General features: G+C 51.4%; 1 protein-coding gene across 1 annotated transcript in view; it reads right to left on the bottom strand.

The window, feature by feature from the left end:
- Positions 1 to 20,458, bottom strand: part of znf341 (zinc finger protein 341) — a 49,772-nt gene that overhangs the window by 9,540 nt on the left and 19,774 nt on the right. The window contains exons 6-11 of the mRNA XM_070896409.1: positions 17,818 to 18,013; positions 15,759 to 15,843; positions 11,974 to 12,161; positions 9,436 to 9,620; positions 7,259 to 7,467; positions 948 to 1,044 (exon numbers count right to left, since the gene is read on the bottom strand). Coding sequence (XP_070752510.1) covers positions 948 to 1,044; positions 7,259 to 7,467; positions 9,436 to 9,620; positions 11,974 to 12,161; positions 15,759 to 15,843; positions 17,818 to 18,013 — 960 coding nt within the window. The remainder of the gene's footprint in view (positions 1 to 947; positions 1,045 to 7,258; positions 7,468 to 9,435; positions 9,621 to 11,973; positions 12,162 to 15,758; positions 15,844 to 17,817; positions 18,014 to 20,458) is intronic.

Raw genomic sequence — 20,458 nt, 5'->3', positions numbered from 1 at the left:
AGGCTGATCTTCAAGCCATCGTCAACACCTTCACCGAGGCGTGTGAAAGCATGGGCCTTACGCTAAACATCCGTAAGACAAAGGTCCTCCATCAACCTGACCCCACCACACAGCACTGCCCCCCGCCCCCCCAGTCATCAAAATCCACAGCGCAGCCCTGGACAACGTGGACCATTTTCCATACCTCGGGAGCCTACTATCAGCAAGGGCAGACATCGATGACGAGGTCCAACACCGCCTCCATTGCGCCAGCGCAGCCTTTCATGACCACCAGACGCCTCAAAGCGCTTTACAGCCAATGAAGTACTTTTGGAGTGTAGTCACTGTTGTAATGTGGGAAACGCAGCAACCAATTTGCGCACAGCAAGCTCCCACACACAGCAATGTGATAATGACCAGATCATCTGACTTTGTGATGTTGATTGAGGGATAAATATTGGCCAGGACACCGGGGATAACTCCCCTGCTCTTCTTCGAAATAGTGCCATGAGCTCTTTTACGTCCACCTGAGAGAACAGACGAAAGACGGCACCTCCGACAGTGCGGCACTCCCTCAGCACTGCACTGGAGTGTCAGCCTGAATTTCTTTGTACCCCGGTGTCTGGAGTGGGACTCGAACCCACAACCGTCTGACTCAGAGGCGAGTGCGCTGCCCACTGGGCCACGGCTGACACTACATGACTGCGGGAAGCTAGGGGGAGGGAAGGGGCGAGGTGCCGAGACAAGGTGCTCCAGCCATCACCGGTATTGGGGAGGCTCGACGGAGCAGCTGGGCTTTTCCGGCCCCTCAGTTGCGTATGGGCGCGGAACGCAAAATGGCAGACAACTTCCCTCAACAGTCGTGGGGGCAGGAGGATTAAAGTCCCTTCACGTTGGCGACACAGTGACAAGGGTCAGTCGTTAGACGACAGTCGACACGGAGCACGAGTCCCCGAGCCGGTGCTCACCTTCTGACAGTGTGGACAGGGGTAATTGTGAGACGCTGTCTGAAGGTGATGATCAAGGGCTTCGGGCGTGGAATATTTACTCAAACACCTCGAACACCTGCAAACAAACAAACAAAAAAAAGAGGAATTAAGACTTTCCAACGCAAGAATGAATTTTGTTTTTAAAAACCCCACTTCCTGCGCCATCAGTAGATTGTTTGGTCGGTAAGTGAGACTGAGGGGCTCGAGCTCACAGTCAGATCCGGTTGGCGGCCCAGTCCATGTGGAGGTAGGAATTAGTCAGAGTTCCTGGACTAGTGAGGGAAGAAATAAAGCGACCTCAAGTGGCAAATAAAGGGGGCAGATCCGACACAGTGGCCACAACTGTGTCGCCTGGTGCTGCCACCACCAATCAGAAGGCAGATATGGATGAGAAAGGCCATTCAGCCCATCCAATCTTAGAAAACAGCAACTCTACATTTTCCTGACCATTTCTTTCTTCAAAGGTTTCCCAAGACCACTCCATGGTTGATGGTGTTAAGGATTTCCTGCTGTTTTGCCCGTTTGAACATCTGCTGTCACCCATTAATGTGAAGCAGTTCTCTCCAGGCTCTTTACTTTATAAGCCTCTATTCAAAGTCCCCTCCTTTCAGGATGGAAAAGCCCAAGTTATTTCAGGCTTATCAGAACATAAGAATTAGGAGTAGTCGTCCATTCGGCCCCTTGAGCCTGCTCCACCATTCAATAAGATCATGGCTGATCTTCGACCTCAACTCCACTTTCCCGCCCGATCCTCATCTCCCTTGATTCTCCTAGAGTCCAAAAACCTGTCGATCTCATAGAAACATAGAAAATAGGTGCAGGAGTAGGCCATTCGGCCCTTCGAGCCTGCACCACCATTCAATAAGATCATGGCTGATCATTCACCTCAGTACCCCTTTCCTGCCTTCTCTCCATACCCCTTGATCCCTTTAGTCGTAAGGGCCACATCTAACTCCCTCTTGAATATATCCAATGAATTGACATCAACAACTCTCTGCGGCAGGGAATTCCACAGGTTAACAACTCTCTGAGTGAAGATGTTTCTCCTCATCTCAGTCCTAAATGGCTTACCCCTTATCCTAAGACTGTGTCCCTGGTTCTGAACTTACCCCAACATCAGGAACATTCTTCCTGCATCTAACCTGTCCAGTCCTGTCAGGATTTTATATGTTTCTATGAGATCCCCTCTCATCCTTCTAAACTCCAGTGAATACAGGCCCAGTTGATCCAGTCTCTCCTCATATGTCAGTCCTGCCATCCCGGGAATCAGTCTGGTGAACCTTCGCTGCACTCCCTCAATAGCAAGAATGTCCTTTCTCAAATTAGGAGACTAAAACTGAACACAATATTCCAGGTGAGGCCTCACCAAGGCCCTGTACAACTGCAGTAAGATCTCCCTGTTCCTATACTCAAATCCCCTAGCTATGAAGGCCAACATACCATTTGCCTTCTTCACCACCTGGTGTACCTGCATGCCAACTTTCAATAACTGATGTACCATGACACCGAGGTCTCGTTGCACCTCTCCTTTTCCTAATCTGCCGTCATTCAGATAATATTCTGCCTTCCTGTTTTTGCCACCAAAGTTGATAACCTCACATTTATCCACATTATACTGCATCTGCCATGCATTTGCCCACTCACCTAACCTATCCAAGTCACCCTGCAGCCTCTTAGCATCCTCCTCACAGCTCACACCGCCACCCAGCTTAGTGTCATCTGCAAACTTGGAGATATTACATTCAATTCCTTCATCTAAATCATTGATGTATATTGTAAATAGCTGGGGTCCCAGCACTGAGCCCTGCGGCACTCCACTAGTCACTGCCTGCCATTCTGAAAAGAACCCGTTTATCCCGACTCTCTGCTTCCTGTCTGCCACCCAGTTCTCTATCCACGTTATTACTTTACCCCCAATTACATGTGCTTTACCAACCTCTTGTGTGGGACCTTGTCAAAAGCCTTTTAAAACTCCAAATACACCACATCCACTGGTTCTCCCCTGTCCACTCTACCAGTTAAATCCTCAAAAAATTCCAGAAGATTTGTCAAGCATGATTTCCCGTTCATAAATCCATGCTGACTTGGATCGATCCTGTCACTGCTTTCCAAATGCGCTGCTATTTCATCTTTAATAATTGATTCCAACATTTTCCCCACTACTGATGTCAGGCTAACCGGTCTATAATTACCCGTTTTCTCTCTCCCTCCTTTTTTAAAAAGTGAGGTTACATTAGCTACCCTCCAGTCCGTAGGAACGGATCCAGAGTCGATAGACTGTTGGAAAATGATCACCAATGCATCCACTATTTCTAGGGCTACTTCCTTAAGTACTCTGGGATGCAGACTATCAGGCCCCGGGATTTATCAGCCTTCAATCCCATCAATTTCCCTAACACAATTTCCCGACTAATAAGGATATCCTTCAGTTCCTCCTTCTCACTGGACCCACTGTCCCCTAGTACAGTCGGAAGGTTATTTGTATCTTTCTTCGTGAAGACAGAACCAAAAAATTTGTTCAACTGGTCGGCCATTTCTTTGTTCCCCATTATAAATTCACCTGATTCTGACTGCAAGGGACCTACGTTTGTCTTCACTAATCTTTTTCTCTTCACATATCTATAGAAGCTTTTGCAGTCAGTTTTTATGTTCCCAGCAAGCTTCCTCTCATACTCTATTTTCCCCCTCCTAATTAAACCCTTTGTCCTCCTTTGCTGAATTCTAAATTTCTCCCAGTCCTCAGGTTTGGTGCTTTTTCTGGCCAATTTATATGCCTCTTTCTTGGATTTAACACTATCCCTAATTTCCCTTGTTAGCCATGGTTGAGCCACCTTCCCCGTTTTATTTTTACTCCAGACAGGGATGTACAATTGTTGAAGTTCATCCATGTGATATTTAAATGTCTGCCATTGCCTATCCACCGTCAACCTTTTAAGTATCATTCGCCAGTCTAATCTAGCCAATTCACGTCTCATACCATCGAAGTTACCTTTCCTTAAGCTCAGGACCCTAGTCTCTGAATTAACTGTGTCACTCTCCATCTTAATAAAGAATTCTACCATATTATGGTCACTCTTCCCCAAGGAGCCTCACACAACAAGATTGCTAATTAATCCTTTCTCATTACATATCACCCAGTCCAGGATGGCCAGCCCTCTAGTTGGTTCCTCGACATATTGGTCTAGAAAACCATCCCAAATACACTCCAGGAAATCCTCCTCCACCGTATTGCTACCAGTTTGGTTAGCCCAATCTATATGTAGATTAAAGTCGCCCATGATAACTGCTGTACCTTTATTGCATGCGTCCCTAATTTGTTTGATGCTGTCCCCAACCTCACTACTATTGTTTGGTGGTCTGTACACAACTCCCACTAATGTTTTCTGCCCTTTGGTATTCCGTAGCTCCACCCATACAGATTCCACATTCTCCAAGCTAATGTCCTTCCTTACTATTGCGTTAATTTCCTCTTTAACCAGCAACGATACCCCACCTCCTTTTCCCTTCTGTCTATCTTCCTGAATGTTGAATACCCCTGGATGTTGAGTTCCCAGCCTTGGTCACCCTGGAGCCATGTCTCCGGGATGCCAATTATATCATATTCGTTAATTGCTACCTACGAAGTTAATTCGTCCACCTTATTACGAATACTCCTCGCATTGAGGCACAGAGCCTTCAGGCTTGTCTTTTTAACACACTTTGCCCCTTTAGAATTTTGCTGTAATGTGGCCCTTTTTGATTTTTGCCTTGGGTTTCTCTGCCTTCTAATTTATTTTTCTTCTTTCTATCTTTTGCTTCTGCCTCCATTCTACTTCTCTCTGTCTTCCTGCATAGGTTCCCATCCCCCTGCCATATTAGTTCAATCCCTCCCCAACAGCACTAGCAAACACTCCCCCTAGGACATTGGTTCCGGTCCTGCCCATGTGCAGACCGTCTGGTTTGTACTGGTCCCACCTCCCCCAGAACCGGTTCCAATGTCCCAGGAATTTGAATCCCTCCCCCTTGCATCATTCCTCAAGCCACGTATTCATCTGAGCTATCCTGCAATTCCTACTCTTACTAGCACGTGGCACTGGTAGTAATCCTGAGATTACTACCTTTGAGGTCCTACTTTTTAACAACTCCTAGCTCCCTAAATTCAGCTTGTAGGACCTCATCCCGTTTTTTACCTATATCGTTGGTACCTATATGCACCACGACAACTGGCTGTTCACCCTCCCCCTCCAAAATGTCCTGCAGCCGCTCCGAGACATCCTTGACCCTTGCACCAGGGAGGCAACATACCATCCTGGAGTCTCGGTTGCAGCCGTAGAAATGCCTATCTATTCCCGTTACAATAAAATCCTCTACCACTATAACTCTCCCACTCTTTTTCCTGCCCTCCTGTGCAGCAGAGCCACCCATGGTGCCATGAACTTGGCTGCTGCTGCCTTCCGCTGATGAGTCCTTCCCCCCAAGAGTACCCAAAACAGTGTATCTGTTTTGGAGGGGGATGACCGCAGGGGACCCCTGCACTACCTTCCTTCCACTGCTCTTCCTGCTGGTCACCCATTCCCTATCTGCTTGTGTAACCTTTGCCTGCGGTGTGTCCAACTCACTAAACGTGCTATTCACGACATCCTCAGCATCACAGATGCTCCAAAGTGAATCCATGCGCAGCTCCAGTGCCGCAATGCGGTCTGTCATGTGCTACAGCAGGATACACTTCCTGCACATGTAGTCATCAGGCAGCGTCCCTAAGTTCCCGCATAACACAGGAGGAGTATTACACGTGTCCAAACTCTCCTGCCATGACTTAACCCTTGGATTAACTTAAAATGGCAACAATGATAATGGTTATCTACTGATAAAGGAAAAGGAAAAAAGAAAAACTACTCACCAATCACCAGCCAATCACTTACCCCCTTGGCTGTGACGTCACCCTTCGATTTCTTTCTACTTTTTTGCCTTCTCTCCCTGCACCAGCTGGCCTCCTCCTCGATGCTGCCTTGAATATACTCATCGACTGAGCCTCCATAGCCCTCTGGGGCAGAGAATTCCAAAGATTCACGCCCCTCTGAGTGAAGACATTTTTCCTCATCTCAGTCCTAAATGGCTGACCCCTTATCCTGAGACTGTGCCTCCTGGTTCCAGCCAGGGGGAAAACATCCTCCCTGCATCTACCCTGTCAATCCCCCTCAGAATCTTGTATGGTTCAATGAGATCACCTCTCATTCTTCTAAACCCCAGAGAGTATTGGCCCAATCTATTCAATCTCTCCCCATAGCACCTCCCTCTCATTCCAGGAATCAATCTAGTGAACCGTCTTAGGCAAGTATGTCCTTCCTCAGGTACGGATACCAAAACTGTACACAGTATTCATGGTGTGGTCTCACCAAAACGCTGTACAATCGCAGCAAGATTTCTTACTCTTTTACTCCAACCCCCTTGCCTCTTCAGGTGTCAGCTGTGGCTCAGTGGGCAGCACTCTGGCCTCCGAGTCAGAAGGTTGTGGGTTCAAGTCTCTCACTCTAGAGGCTCGAGCACATAATCCAGGCTGACACCCTCAGCGCAGTGCTGAGGGAGTGCTTCACTGTCGGAGGTGCCGTCTTTCGGATGAGACGTTAAACCGAGGCCCCGTCTGCTCTCTCAGGTGGACGTAAAAGATCCCTGTCCCAAAGTTGCATTTTTGAGCAACATTGTTCTACATTAATTGGATTTATTATTAACGACCTTCTATTTATGACCCCAGCTCTAGTCTCCCCCCAAGTGGAAACATCTTCTCTACGTCTACCCTATCAAACCCTTTCATAATCTTAGGCTTCTATTCAGCTCTGCCGTAAATCGTTCCCAACGGGTCTAAGCCACCCTTCTTGTTCTCCCTGAATTTCAAGGCCTGTGTGTCCGATGGCTGATCCCAGTTCTTGCATGCCATGTAGGGCGAGGGTTTGTGGAGAGGGTGCTCCATCGACAGTGTTCTGGCCCATCGAACGAAGGCCCAGCATTCTCCCAATTTCTCCTCTACCCCCATCTCCCAAACACCCAACGCCCCACATATTTCCTCTGCATTTTCTGGCCGCGGCAGGCAGCTGGGGGTTGATCAAAGAGTTTGCAGGATGGGACCTGGGGTGGGGGGGGGGGGGGGGGGAAAGGAGGGACGAGTCTGATTTATGGGACACTTCCAGTGACCTGGCGGGGCTGGCTTTCCGATGAATCGCAGTCAGGGGGCGATCGCTGGGACCCGCGGTAAAATAACGATAACATTTCTCAGCGAAGTGATGGGAGCAGCCCATCTGACGTTACAGCCTCACCTGTAAAAAGTGGGGCCTTTCTTGGGCGCCTGTTGGGGGTACAGACTGTGAGAATACTGGTGTACCCCCAGCTCGTACAGCGACGGGAAAATCTTACTGCAGAGGTGGCAGCGATACGTTATCTCATCATCGTGGTTCTTGATGTGCTCAACAAACTCCTCGAGTTTCACAAAGGTCTGCGGGCAGTTCTTCACCACGCACTTGTACACCTGAGAGGGGAGCACGGATAAACATGAAGACAAGCCAAGGGCGACAACAATACCTACTCCCTCCAACACCCAACAAAGGAGGTTGTGGGGTTCAGACTAACTAAGCCAGGAACTGTGGCTGAACAGAGAGATTGAGCGGTCCAGGTACTAAAAGCTACAAAAAAATCATTTAAAAGGCAAATGGAATGTTGGCCTTTAACTTGAGGGGGCTGGAATACAATAGGGTGGAAGTTATGTTACAGCTGTACAGAGCTCTGGTTAGACTGCATCTGGAATACTCCATACCTCGGAGGTTGTTCTGGCATTGGAGGGGGTAGCAGCCTAGATTTATCAGAATCATACCGGGGCTGAAAGGGTTAAATTATGAGGACAGGTTGCAGACTGGGCTTATATTCCCTTGAGTAAGGAAGATTAAGGGGCGATCTAATTAAGATGTTTTAACAACAACTACTTTTATTTCTATAGCGCCGTTAATGAAGTAAAACGTCCCAAGGCGCTTCACAGCAGTGTTTTAAGACAGAACAATAAAATTGACACCGAGCCGCACAAGAAATTACGGCAGGTGATCAAAAGTTTGGTCAAAGAGGTCGGTTTTAAGGAGCGTCTTAAAGGAGAGAGAGGTAGAGAGGCCGAGAGGTTTAGGGAGGGAGTTCCAGAGCTTGGGGCATAGGCAACAGAAGGCACGGCCACCAGTGGTTGAACGATTACAATCAGGGATGCTCAGGAGGGCAGAATTAGAGGAGCGCAGACATCTCGGGGGGGGTTGTGGGGGCTGGAGGAGATTACAGAGATAGGGAGGGGGCGAGGACCATGGAGGGATTTGTAAACCAGGATGAGAATTTTGAAATCGAGGTGTTGCCTAACCGGGAGCCAATGTAGGTCAGCGAGCACAGGGGTGATGGGTGAGAGGGGCTTGGTGCGAGTTAGAACACGGGCAGAGAGCACAGGGGTGATGGGTGAGAGGGGCTTGGTGCGAGTTAGGACACGGGCAGAGAGCACAGGGGTGATGGGTGAGAGGGGCTTGGTGCGAGTTAGGACACGGGCAGAGAGCACAGGGGTGATGGGTGAGAGGGGCTTGGTGCGAGTTAGGACACGGGGCAGAGAGCACAGGGGTGATGGGTGAGAGGGGCTTGGTGCGAGTTAGGACACGGGGCAGAGAGCACAGGGGTGATGGGTGAGAGGGGCTTGGTGCGAGTTAGGACACGGGCAGAGAGCACAGGGGTGATGGGTGAGAGGGGCTTGGTGCGAGTTAGGACACGGGCAGAGAGCACAGGGGTGATGGGTGAGAGGGGCTTGGTGCGAGTTAGGACACGGGGCAGAGAGCACAGGGGTGATGGGTGAGAGGGGCTTGGTGCGAGTTAGGACACGGGGCAGAGAGCACAGGGGTGATGGGTGAGAGGGGCTTGGTGCGAGTTAGGACACGGGGCAGAGAGCACAGGGGTGATGGGTGAGAGGGGCTTGGTGCGAGTTAGGACACGGGCTGCCCAGTTCTGGATCATTAAAGGAGTTGATAGGGTAGAGAGAGAGAGAGAGAGAGAGAGAAATGATTTTCTCTGGTGGGGGGGAGGGGGGTTCAGAACAAGGGGCATAGCCTTAAAATTAGAGCCAGGCCATCCAGAGGTGAGGTCAGGAAGAACTTCTTCACACAAAGGACAGTGGGAAACTGGAACTCTCTTCCCCCAAAAAGCTGTTGTGGCCGGTGGGGTCAATTGAAAATTTCAACGCCGAGATTGCTGGATTTTTGTTCAGCAAGGGGTATTAAGGGTTATGGAACCAAGGCGGGTAAATGGAGTTTAGATGAAGACCAGCCGTGGTCTAACCGAGTGGCGGAACAGGTTCGAGGAGCTGAATGGGCTTCTCCTGTTCCTATTGGACTGACCCACCAGAACTGCGCAAGCCTCTGTTTGAAGGGCGACTACTGAATGTGCTTCCGCTGCCCATTTGCGACGGGCAGGGTGCGGGCAGTACCTGTTGGTTCTTGTGCTGGATCTTGTGCGACTTGAGCTGGAAGTAGGTGATGAATTTACAGGGGCAGAACTGGCACTGGTACGAACTGTCGATCACCATCATCTTCTTGGGCTCCCCACCACTGTCCGCCACTTGGCTCTTGCAGTTCTGGCGCTGAGGCTGCGCTGAGTTCTCCGCGAGTTCCGCTTCAAATGTGAACGAGAGAGAGAGAGAGAGAGGGGGGGGGGGGGGGGGGGAAAGAAACAAGGGCGTGTTAAAGGTCTGTGACAATGACCTCATCCGAAGTGCATCCAATCCCCTCCCACCCAGGGGTCGTGCAGGTTGGATGCAAAGGAACGCTCCACTGATCTGTCACAGCTCCAAGCTCCGGATACTGTCCAACTGCCCCAGTCTGACCCTTTCCCTTACCTTCCATTCTGTAGCTATCCAGCGATATTGTCAATTCGTGCCACAGGTGTAAGGCCCTCGAGTCTGTTCCACCATTCAATGGCTGTATCTCAGCATCTATCGACCTACGATGCCTTCACATCCTTTAATGCCCTTGTCTAGCAAAAATCCAGTGATTTCAGATTTTAAATTAATGGAGCCCCAGCGTCTACTGCTGTTTTGTGGGAGAGAGATCCTCACGTCTACCACCCTGTGTGTGAAGAACTGTTTCCTAACTTCTCTCCTGAATGGCCTGGCATTGATTTTAAGGTTGTTCTGTGCAAGTTCTGTACTGTAAATACGAAGTGGAGCGAGAAAGTTCATAAAACCCATTTCACGTAGAACCCTTACCAGTAGATAGAGGGGGACTTTCACTCCCCACCAGCCCGAGCTGACTTCAACCCAGGTGAATGGACATTGTCTAAGCCAGTGTGTCACCCAGTTTCCAACAATGGTCATTCAGATTCAGAGAGTAACCACGCCTGGAGTACTGTGTACAGTTTTGCCTTAGAGGGGGTGCAGTGAAGGTTCACTGGATTGATTCCTGGGATGAGAGGGGTTGTCCTATGAGGAGAGATTGTGTAGATTGGGCCTATACTCTCTGGAGTTTAGAAGAATGAGAGGTGATCTCATTGAAACATACAAGATTCTGGGGGGGGGTAGATGCTGAGAGGATGTTTCCCCCTGGCTGGAGAGTCTAGAACTTGGGGTATAGTCTCAGGATAAGGGGTCGGCCATTTAAGACTGAGACAAAGAGGAACATCTTCACTCAGAGGGTGGTGAATTTTTGTAATTGTCTACCCCAGAGGGCTGTGGATGCTGAGTCATTGAGTATATTCACAAGTGAGATCGATAGATGTTTGGGCACTAAGGGAATCAAGGGCTATGGGGATCGGGTGGGAAAGTGGAGTTGAGGTAGAAGATCAGCCATGATCTCATTGAATGGCGGAGCAGGCTCGAGGGGCCGAATGGCCGACTCCTGCTCCTATCACATCCTTAAGAATGTTCTTCTTTGAAAAGGTACTATAATAAATGCAAGTTATCACTTTACAGCCAATGAAGTGCTTTTAAACTGTACACACTGTTGTAATGTAGGAAACGCGGCAGCCCTTTTGCACACAGCAAGATCCCACAAATGGCAAAGGGATAAATGACCAGATTATCTGTTTTACTGATCTTGGTTGAGGAATAAATATTGGCCCAGGACATCGGGGATAACTCCCCTGCTCTTCTTCGGAATAGTGCCCTGGGATCTCTGACGTCCACCTGAGGGGGCAGACGGGGCCTCGGTTTAACGTCTCAGCCGAAAGACAGCACCTCCGACAGTGCAGCGCTCCCTCAGCACTGCACTGGGAGTGTCAGCCTGGATTATATGCTGGAGGATCCAGCTTCCCCTTAAATGTATCTATGCTATTCGCCTCAATTATTCCCTGTGGCGGCGAGTTCCACACTCTCACCACTCTCGGGGGAAAAGGTGTTTCTTCTGAATTCCCGATTGGATTTATTAGTGACCATCTTATATTATTAGCCCTAGTTTTGGACTTCCCACAAGTGGAAACATCTTCTCTACACCTACCCTATCAAAACCTTCCATTATCTTAAAGACCTCCACAGGGTCACCCCTTAGTCTTCTCGTTCCCATACAAAAGAGCCCCAGCCAGTTCAATCTTTCCAGATAGTTACAAGCCCCTCAGTTCTGCTATCATCCGTGTAAATCTTTTGAATTCCTTGTTGGATTTATTAGCAACTACTGGTGACCAATGTTCCGACTAAGTTGCGCGCGGCTGTGCAGTAATCTGCAAGGTTCCGCGATCACCGGCTTTTCCATCGTGAATGCCGCATATGCGCAGACATTTAAAGGGACCGCGCATTAAAAGAAACAGGCGGCAGAACACGGCACAGCTCACCGGGGACATTTGTTAGTGACCCCTAGCTATGGACTCTCCCCACTACAACTTTAAGCTGCATCTGGCTGTCCTCTCACTGACCTGGGAGCTCAGATGGATTCCATTCTCCAGGATTAACACAGAGAGAGAGTTTGGAAACAGCCGAGAGCGTCACCGACAGGTGCGCGGAAGCGCCGCCCGCACGCGCCGCAGACACGCAACTGACCTGCGACCTTGCTCTCCTCCGGGTCCCCCTTGTCTTTCGAGTTGACGGTCACCACATGCATGGAGACGGAGGAGCAGGAGACGCCCGCCGGCCACACCTTGTGGGTCTGCATGTGCTTCTTGACGTTGGATTTCTGGGCAAAGGCCCGACCACAAACAATGCACTGGAATGGCTTCTCCCCGGTGTGGCTGTCAATAAAAGGAAGGGGGGAAAACCAGAGGTTACAGGGCGTTCCAACCACAAACAGCTCAACGCACTTTGCTACAATCCGCCAAAGGGAAGGTCGCAGCCTGGGGGGGAGGGGGGGGCATCAGATCTGGACTTCAGGGACGACCGTTCCATTGAGTATTTACAGAGCTGTCCGTCAGTACACTCCACGGCCGCGATTCCGCTGACCAAGGCGGCCAGGGTCGGTAGTGCGGTCCCTGCCTGCTGCCGGCTCCACCCTGCTCAGTTGATGATTTTACGACGATTGGACTTGTTAAGCCCCGCCCAGCGAGATTCCCAGCCAATTAAAAGGAAGCGGGTTTGATGACATGGCATCAGCCGGTTTCCTTAAAGGGACCAGGTCCAGTCATTTTGACAGTTGTGCTGTCAGTGTTCTACAGATTTGAGGTGCTGCAAACACTGCACAGAGGGGCACAGCTGCACCCAGCCTCTCCCGCTTATAGAGGAAGTCACAGCACGCAGGGAGGTTCTTTTCCCTTCCAATAGATGGAACAGACCTCCCCAAGACACCAACACAGCCTGGATGCACATTGCACAGGAGGACACAAGCAGGGATGTGGTCAGGAGGAGCTGGCTGCAGTGGCACAAACCTTTCAATGATCTCAGTGGATCACGAAACGTTACTGCAAAGCCGCACTCAACCTCATCCTGCTGTGCCTCTCATCACATCCCCATCACTCTGCCTTCCCTCCCCTACTCCTGCACATCCTCACTCACACCAACTTACCTTGCATCTCCACCCATCCCTCTCTCTCGATCTACATTATCACATCCCCATCTGACTAGCCACCCCTCACACTCACCCTCATCTTTGTCCAACCATAGCAACTAACACACAAGGGGAGGCATTTGGGTGTTTTAGCCAATATTCATGTAAAGTTTTTGTTAATGTGCTGTCAAACATTGAAACCTTTATTTTGAACACTTTGCATTCTTGGACAGGTTTGTGGGCACCTTTGGAAGTGGCTTCGTGAGTTGCAGTGAATGGTGAGACATAAGGGCACCCCCCACAATGGTGATGAGTGTGACAGGAACGGCTTGGACATTGTAGGGATGCTTTATGGAGCTGGTGTGGGGTGGTGCCAACCTGGGCCATCATGTGGCAGTCAGGGTGTACATCGTCAAGTGAAGTAAATGTGGCCAAGGTGAGGCCATCCCTGGCCTCCCGGGCAGCAATGTGGTCGGGTACTGATGCCCCGTGTCCTGTGCAGCATCAGGTGATTGTGGAGAAGGTTGGTGTTGGTGCTGGTGCTGCTGGTGTGCCTGGTGCTGCTGGTGTTGGGGCTGATCGTGGTGGGATTCTGAGGACCAAGGTGAGAGAGTTTCAAGGGCACCGATGCTGATGTAATAGATGGCAGGTGAACTTGAGATGACAGAAGCGATCTGTCAGTGGTGAGAGGTTGTTCCAATGAGGTGACACTGGATAGAGAGAGTCTGCTCCAACCACTTGCAAGCTGCACGAAGCTCAATCTGTCTCCAAAAGCAGAAAGCAACAGCTTCTAACCTTGGAAAGTGAACACCTATGAAATGGGAGCTTTTATAGATTTGCAGGTGTCAAGTTATTAAATCATCCCGTGTTGACACAACGCCCGACATCCGAACCCGACGTGATCCCCAAGCAGCGGGGAGGCTGTTAGCAAACTCTTAAAATCTAAAGGTGAGCTTAAAATAGTTTAAGTGCCTGTTAACAAGCTCTTAATAATCTAAATTGCCTCCTCCGCCGCTTGGTGTCGGATCTGTTCAGCTGACAGACCAACACCTGGGAGACTGGCATAGAGGCGGGGTCCCGAACCGCTGTCAATCATTTCAAATTACACAGCTGACCCGCCTCCAATCCCATCCTCTCAGCGGCGGTAAAACTCCGGCCTTAGACACAACCCTGAGAGGCTGTCATGTGATAAAGGTTTGCATTTATATAGCGCCTTTCATGACCTCCCAAAGCGCTTTGCAGCCAATGAAGTACTTTTGAAGTGTAGTCACTGTTGTAATGTGGGAAACGCGGCAGCCAATTTGCGCACAGCAAGCTCCCACACACAGCAATGTGATAGTGACCAGATAATCTTTTTTTTTTTAGCAATCTTGATGAGGGGTAAATATTGGCCGGGACACTGGGGATAACTCCCCTGCTCTTCTTTGAAATAGTGCCACGGGACCTTTTATGTCCACCTGAGAGAGCAGACAGGGCCTCGGTTTAACGTCTCATCCGATAGACGGCACCTCCGACAGTGCAGCACTCCCTCCGCACTGCACTGGGAGTGTCAGTCTGGTTTTTTTTTTGCTCAAATCTCCAGAGTGGAGCTTGAACCCACAACTTTCTGACTCAGCGGCGAGAGTGTGCTACCCACTGAGCCACGGCTGAGAAGTGTGGGGGGGGGGGAGGTGGGGGGGGGGGGTGAGGTCGTTCAACAAATACACCTCGGAACTGATCCCTCGGCGGGTCTAGGCATTCTCCCGACAGGTGGAGGGAGACCGAATCTGACCAGGCCGCGAGGGGCAGCGGTTGCATGCAGCGTGACACTCCACTAAGAGGTATGGTACCTCGCCCCCTCTCCCACACTCCCTCCCAGACAGAAACCGGACGTTAACAGGACTCTGCACCTTTTGCCGAGGTTATCTCGGGTCTAACCTGCACCGGTTACTAGCACCAACATGGGCCCCAGTGTGAAGGTCCCGGGGGCAGGGGCCACGGGGGGGGGGGAACGAGGGGAATCAATATCCCTGCACACCGCCCTGGGGATCACAGACTATTAATGCAGAAGTATTCCCCGGGGGATTGCCCACAACGGGACAATGATATAAATGGAGTGAGCCTGCAGCACAGGCTTGCCTCATATCAATGTGCGGGTCCTGATACGGTGAGGGGGGGGGGGGCAGGGGGCAGAGCGGAGGGGCCATATCGATACGGTAAAACTATCTTCAACCTTACACCAATTGTTTTGCCACCTTTGCAAAACCTTCAGGCCCCACCGGGAGTATTGTGTCCAATTCTGGGCCCCACACTTTCGACAGGATGTTAAGGCCTTGGAGAGGGTGCAGAGGGGATTTACTGGGATGGTCCCAGGGATGAGGGGCTTCAGTTATGCAGAGAGACTGGAGAAGCTGGGGTTGTTCTCCTTGGAGCAGAGATGGTAACGGGGAGGTTTGATCGAGGTGTTCAAAATCATGAGGGGTCTGGACAGAGGAAATAAAGAGAAACTGTTCCCATTGGCGGGAGGGTTGGTGACACAGATTTAAGGTCATTGGCAAAAGAACCAGAGGGGGACAGGAGTGGATTTTTTTTTACGCAGCGAGTTGTTGTGATCTGGAATGCGCTGTCTGGAGGCAGATTCAATCATGACTTATTAGAGAAATATTTGAAACGAAAAAACTTGCAGAGCTGTGGGGAGAGAGCAGAGGGATTGGGACTAATTGGATTGGTCTTTCAGAGAGGCAGCATAGACACGATGGGCTGAATGGCCTCCCGTGTTGTAAGATTCTGCGATAAGCCAGTCAGGAGACCCGAGGCAGGCACTGGTGGCTGTCTATCCCTTGGACCATCGGGTAACCCACCCTCGTACCTTCTAATGTGCTGCTGGAGATCAAAGTTCTTGCCAAACATCTTGTCGCAATAGTTGCATTTTAATTTTTGCAATTTTCCTTTTCCTGAAACACAAAGAGAAACAGGTTTGGGACACTCACTCGGAATTCCATCTCCTCTCGCTTCTTGCCCTCGATTCTTGGCTCAGGGAGAATGTTTCCCTGAGCGCCTACCTACAAACCGAGGAACTGCGACCTCCCCACCAACCCTTCACTGAAGGGACCCCTAGCCCCGGGGGGACCCCTAGACCCTGGGGGGGGGGGGGAACCTCTAGCCCCGGGGACTCCGACCTCCCCACCAACCCTTCACTGGAGAGACCTGGAGCCTTGCTGCAACGCGACACATTACCCCCAACGTGGCACAAGGGGCAGTGACAAGACGCACCTCAATGAGGAAGACCATAGCTGCTCTCCCAATGTCTCTGTTACACTCACGTTGATCCGCCCCCTCCACGCGTCCAAGCACCGAATCCACGGGCACTAACCACTCTCCACATGGCTCACCCCAGCGGCCATTCCTCACCGAGGAGCCACAACAGTGAATATCACTCGGCTATTCACCATGGGAGGCATCACAGCTCTTCCCACTCCTTAGTGGGCGGGGGAGGGAGGTTGCTGACGATTGGGGGCAGGAACTCTGGCTGATTATCCCTTACCACAGCTCCTCAAACCCAGAGATGCAATGATGTCCCTATCGCTGCACAACTGACGCTGGGGTGGGGTGGGGGGAGAGCCCTGGTCCATATACACGTTCACGGACTCGATGATTGCTACTGCACGGAGATGAAGTCCACTCCCCCCCACCACACCCCAAATCAGACTGGAGTCACAAAGGTCCTCCTCACATGTGAAGAGAATTCCATCCAACGCCCAACATGACGGGCCAGGAAAACCAGCAACATTTTGTCGCATTTCCTGATAAAAAAAAGATACGTTTATATAGCGCCTTTCACCACCTCAGGATGTTCCAAAGCGCTTCACAGCCAATGAAGCACTTTTTAAAGCAAGCTCCCACAAACAGCAACATGACAACGACCCAATAATTTGTTTTTAGGTCTTGGTTGAGGAATAAATATTTTGGCCCAGGACCCCGAGAAGAATTACCCTGCTCTTCTTCAAAATAGTGACATGGGATCATTTACAACCACCTGCGAGGGCAGATGGGGTCTCGTTTTAACTTCTCATCCAAAAGATAGTGCAGCGCTCCCTCAGTACTGCCCCTCCAACAGTGCGCGCTCCCTCAGTACTGCCTCGACAGTGCAGCGCTCCCTCAGTACTGCCCCTCCGACAGTGCGGCGCTCCCTCAGTACTGCCCCTCCGACAGTGCGGCACTCCCTCAGTACTGCCCCTCCGACAGTGCGGCACTCCCTCAGTACTGCCCCTCCGACAGTGCGGCACTCCCTCAGTACTGCCCCTTCGACAGTGCGGCACTCCCTCAGTACTGCCCCTCCGACAGTGCGGCTCTCCCTCAGTACTGCCCCTCCGACAGTGCGGCACTCCCTCAGTACTGCCCCTCCGACAGTGCGGCATTCCCTCAGTACTGCCCCTCCGACAGTGCGGCATTCCCTCAGTACTGCCCCTCCGACAGTGCGGCACTCCCTCAGTACTGCCCCTCAGACAGTGCGGCACTCCCTCAGTACTGCCCCTCCGACAGTGCGGCACTCCCTCAGTACTGTCCCTCCGACAGTGCAGCATTCCCTCAGTACTGCCCCTCCGACAGTGCGGTGCTCCCTCAGTACTGTCCCTCCGACAGTGCAGCACTCCCTCAGTACTGCCCCTCCGACAGTGCGGTGCTCCCTCAGTACTGCCCCTCCGACAGTGCAGCACTCCCTCAGTACTGCCCCTCCGACAGTGCGGCACTCCCTCAGTACTGCCCCTCCGACAGTGCGGTGCTCCCTCAGTACTGTCCCTCCGACAGTGCGGCGCTCCCTCAGTACGGCACTGGGAGTGCCAAGCTGGATTTTGTGCTCAAATCTTTAGAGCGGGGACTTGAACCCACAACCTCCTGACTGAGAAGGGGACTGAGAATGAGGAGCCTACCTTCCTGACCACCCATCGCGTCTTTGCAATGCCTGTTCTTTCCGCCATCGGAGTCGAACGCGGTGAGGTCGTTGGGGCCAGTGTTGAGTGTCGAGGTGGCGATGATGTTGCTGGTCTTGGTTTTGAAGCCTTGCTTCCCGGGGCTGTAGACGGGTGGGGTAGTGAAAGGAGGGTTCTCCACACACTGGCTGGGCACCTGGAGAGCCGGCACAAACATAGAAACATCGAAACATAGAAAATAGGTGCAGGAGTAGGCCATTCGGCCCTTCTAGCCTGCACCGCCATTCAATGAGTTCATGGCTGAACATTCAACTTCAGTACCCCATTCCTGCTTTCTCACCATACCCCTTGATCCCCCCTGGTAGTAAGGACCTCATCTAACTCCTTTTTGAATATATTTAGTGAATTGGCCTCAACAACTTCCTGTGGTAGAGAATTCCACAGGTTCACCACTCTCTGGGTGAAGAAGTTTCTCCTCATCTCGGTCCTAAATGGCTTACCCCTTATCCTTAGACTGTGACCCCTGGTTCTGGACTTCCCCAACATTGGGAACATTCTTCCTGCATCTAACCTGTCTAACCCCGTCAGAATTTTATATGTTTCTATGAGGTCCCCTCTCATTCTTCTGAACTCCAGTGAATACAAGCCCAGTTGATCCAGTCTTTCTTGATAGGTCAGTCCCGCCATCCCGGGAATCAGTCTGGTGAACCTTCGCTGCACTCCCTCAATAGCAAGAATGTCCTTCCTCAGGTTAGGAGACCAAAACTGTACACAATACTCCAGGTGTGGCCTCACCAATGCCCTGTACAACTGTAGCAACACCTCCCTGCCCCTGTACTCAAATCCCCTTGCTATGAAGGCCAACATGCCATTTGCTTTCTTAACCGCCTGCTGCACCTGCATGCCAACCTTCAATGACTGATGTACCATGACACCCAGGTCTCTTTGCACCTCCCCTTTTCCTAATCTGTCACCATTCAGATAATAGTCTGTCTCTCTGTTTTTACCACCAAAGTGGATAACCTCACATTTATCCACATTATACTTCATCTGCCATGCATTTGCCCACTCACCTAACCTATCCAAGTCGCTCTGCAGCCTCACAGCATCCTCCTCGCAGCTCACACTGCCACCCAACTTAGTGTCATCCGCAAATTTGGAGATACTACATTTAATCCCCTCATCTAAATCATTAATGTACAGTGTAAACACAAAGGGCACTGACTGAATACACAGAGCCCGCCCAATCTCACCCGCGCCGCTTAAACATTACCCCCACAGCCCAATCTCACCCGCGCCGCTTAAACATTACCCCCACCGCCCAATCTCACCCGCGACGCCCAATCTCACCACCCCCCCTGCCGGGGGCAGTGGGCGATTCACATTTTTCCTCCTCCCTTTCAATCTCAAAGGCTGAGCATGCTGGGGCACTTTTCTCCAGAAGAGGGAAGGCTGAGGGGCAGCCACAGAGAGGTGTTTAAAACGATGAAGGGTTCGATAGTAGATGTAGAGAAATTGTTTCCAATTGTGGGAGAGACCAGAACCAGGGATATAAATATCAAAAATCACGAATAAATCCAACGGGGAATTCAGCTCAGGGAAATGTCAACCTGGAGAGCGATGAGAATGTGGAACTCACTGCCACAGGGAGGGGTTGAGGTGAATAGCCTTTAAGGGGAAGCTGGATAAACACATGAGGGAGAAAGGAATAGAGGGATTTGGTGATGGGGTGAGATGGAGAGGGGAGGGAGGGGACTGGTGTGGAGCATAAACCCCGGCACGGACCCGTGGGGCTGAGTGGCCTGTTTCTGTCTGTAAATACGGTGTCATTTGATGGAATGAGAATACAAGAGAAACAGTGCATAAATAACATCAAACTAAACCATGACAGGACAGGTCAATCGGTCAAATCTAGGCCCTCCGAACAAACTCCCCTTCAGAGGCACAGAAACGTCAGGTTCAGTTAAAGCCACCAGGAGCCCCAGCATGGTGCAGATACAGCCGGAGCTTGCGATTGGGGGCATGCCCAACTGGACAGCCCACAACGGCCAAACCCTGATCTTCCAGCTATCTGTATATTTAAAGCACAGGGAGGTACGGGCTACGGAGAGAGAGCGGGACGGCGGGGTTAGTCAGAGGGAGGTACAGGGTGGGGGGGGGGGGGGGGCGTGGGGAGTGGGACTAATGGGATCGCTCTACCAAAGAGCTGGCACAGGCACGATGGCCTCCTTCTGTGTAGTATCACTGAGTGTCACACCATCCAATCCCGTTCTCCGTCCCGCCATTAACCCCGCCTTCTGTAACAGTCCGAGATGGCAGCAGCGGGACCTGGGGTATGTGCTCGGCGTGTGCCCGGCGAGGGCTCGGTGTGTGCCTGGTGAGGGCTCGGTGTGTGCCCGGTGCGTGCCCGGCGAGGGCTCGGTGTGTGCCCGGTGAGGGCTCGGTGCGTGCATGATGAAGGCTCGGTGCGTGCCCGGCGAGGGCTCGGTGCGTGCATGATGAAGGCTCGGTGCGTGCCCGGCGAGGGCTCGGTGCGTGCATGATGAAGGCTCGGCGAGGGCTCGGCGCGTGCCCGGCGAGGGCTCGGTGCGTGCCCGGCGAGGGCTCGGTGCGTGCATGATGAAGGCTCGGTGCGTGCCCG

Source organism: Pristiophorus japonicus, chromosome 12 (genome assembly GCF_044704955.1).
Source record: "Pristiophorus japonicus isolate sPriJap1 chromosome 12, sPriJap1.hap1, whole genome shotgun sequence".
Classification (NCBI taxonomy): Eukaryota; Metazoa; Chordata; class Chondrichthyes; family Pristiophoridae; genus Pristiophorus; species Pristiophorus japonicus.
The sequence above is the reverse complement of the archived record's forward strand: the minus strand, read 5'-3'. Positions and strand labels throughout refer to the sequence as shown.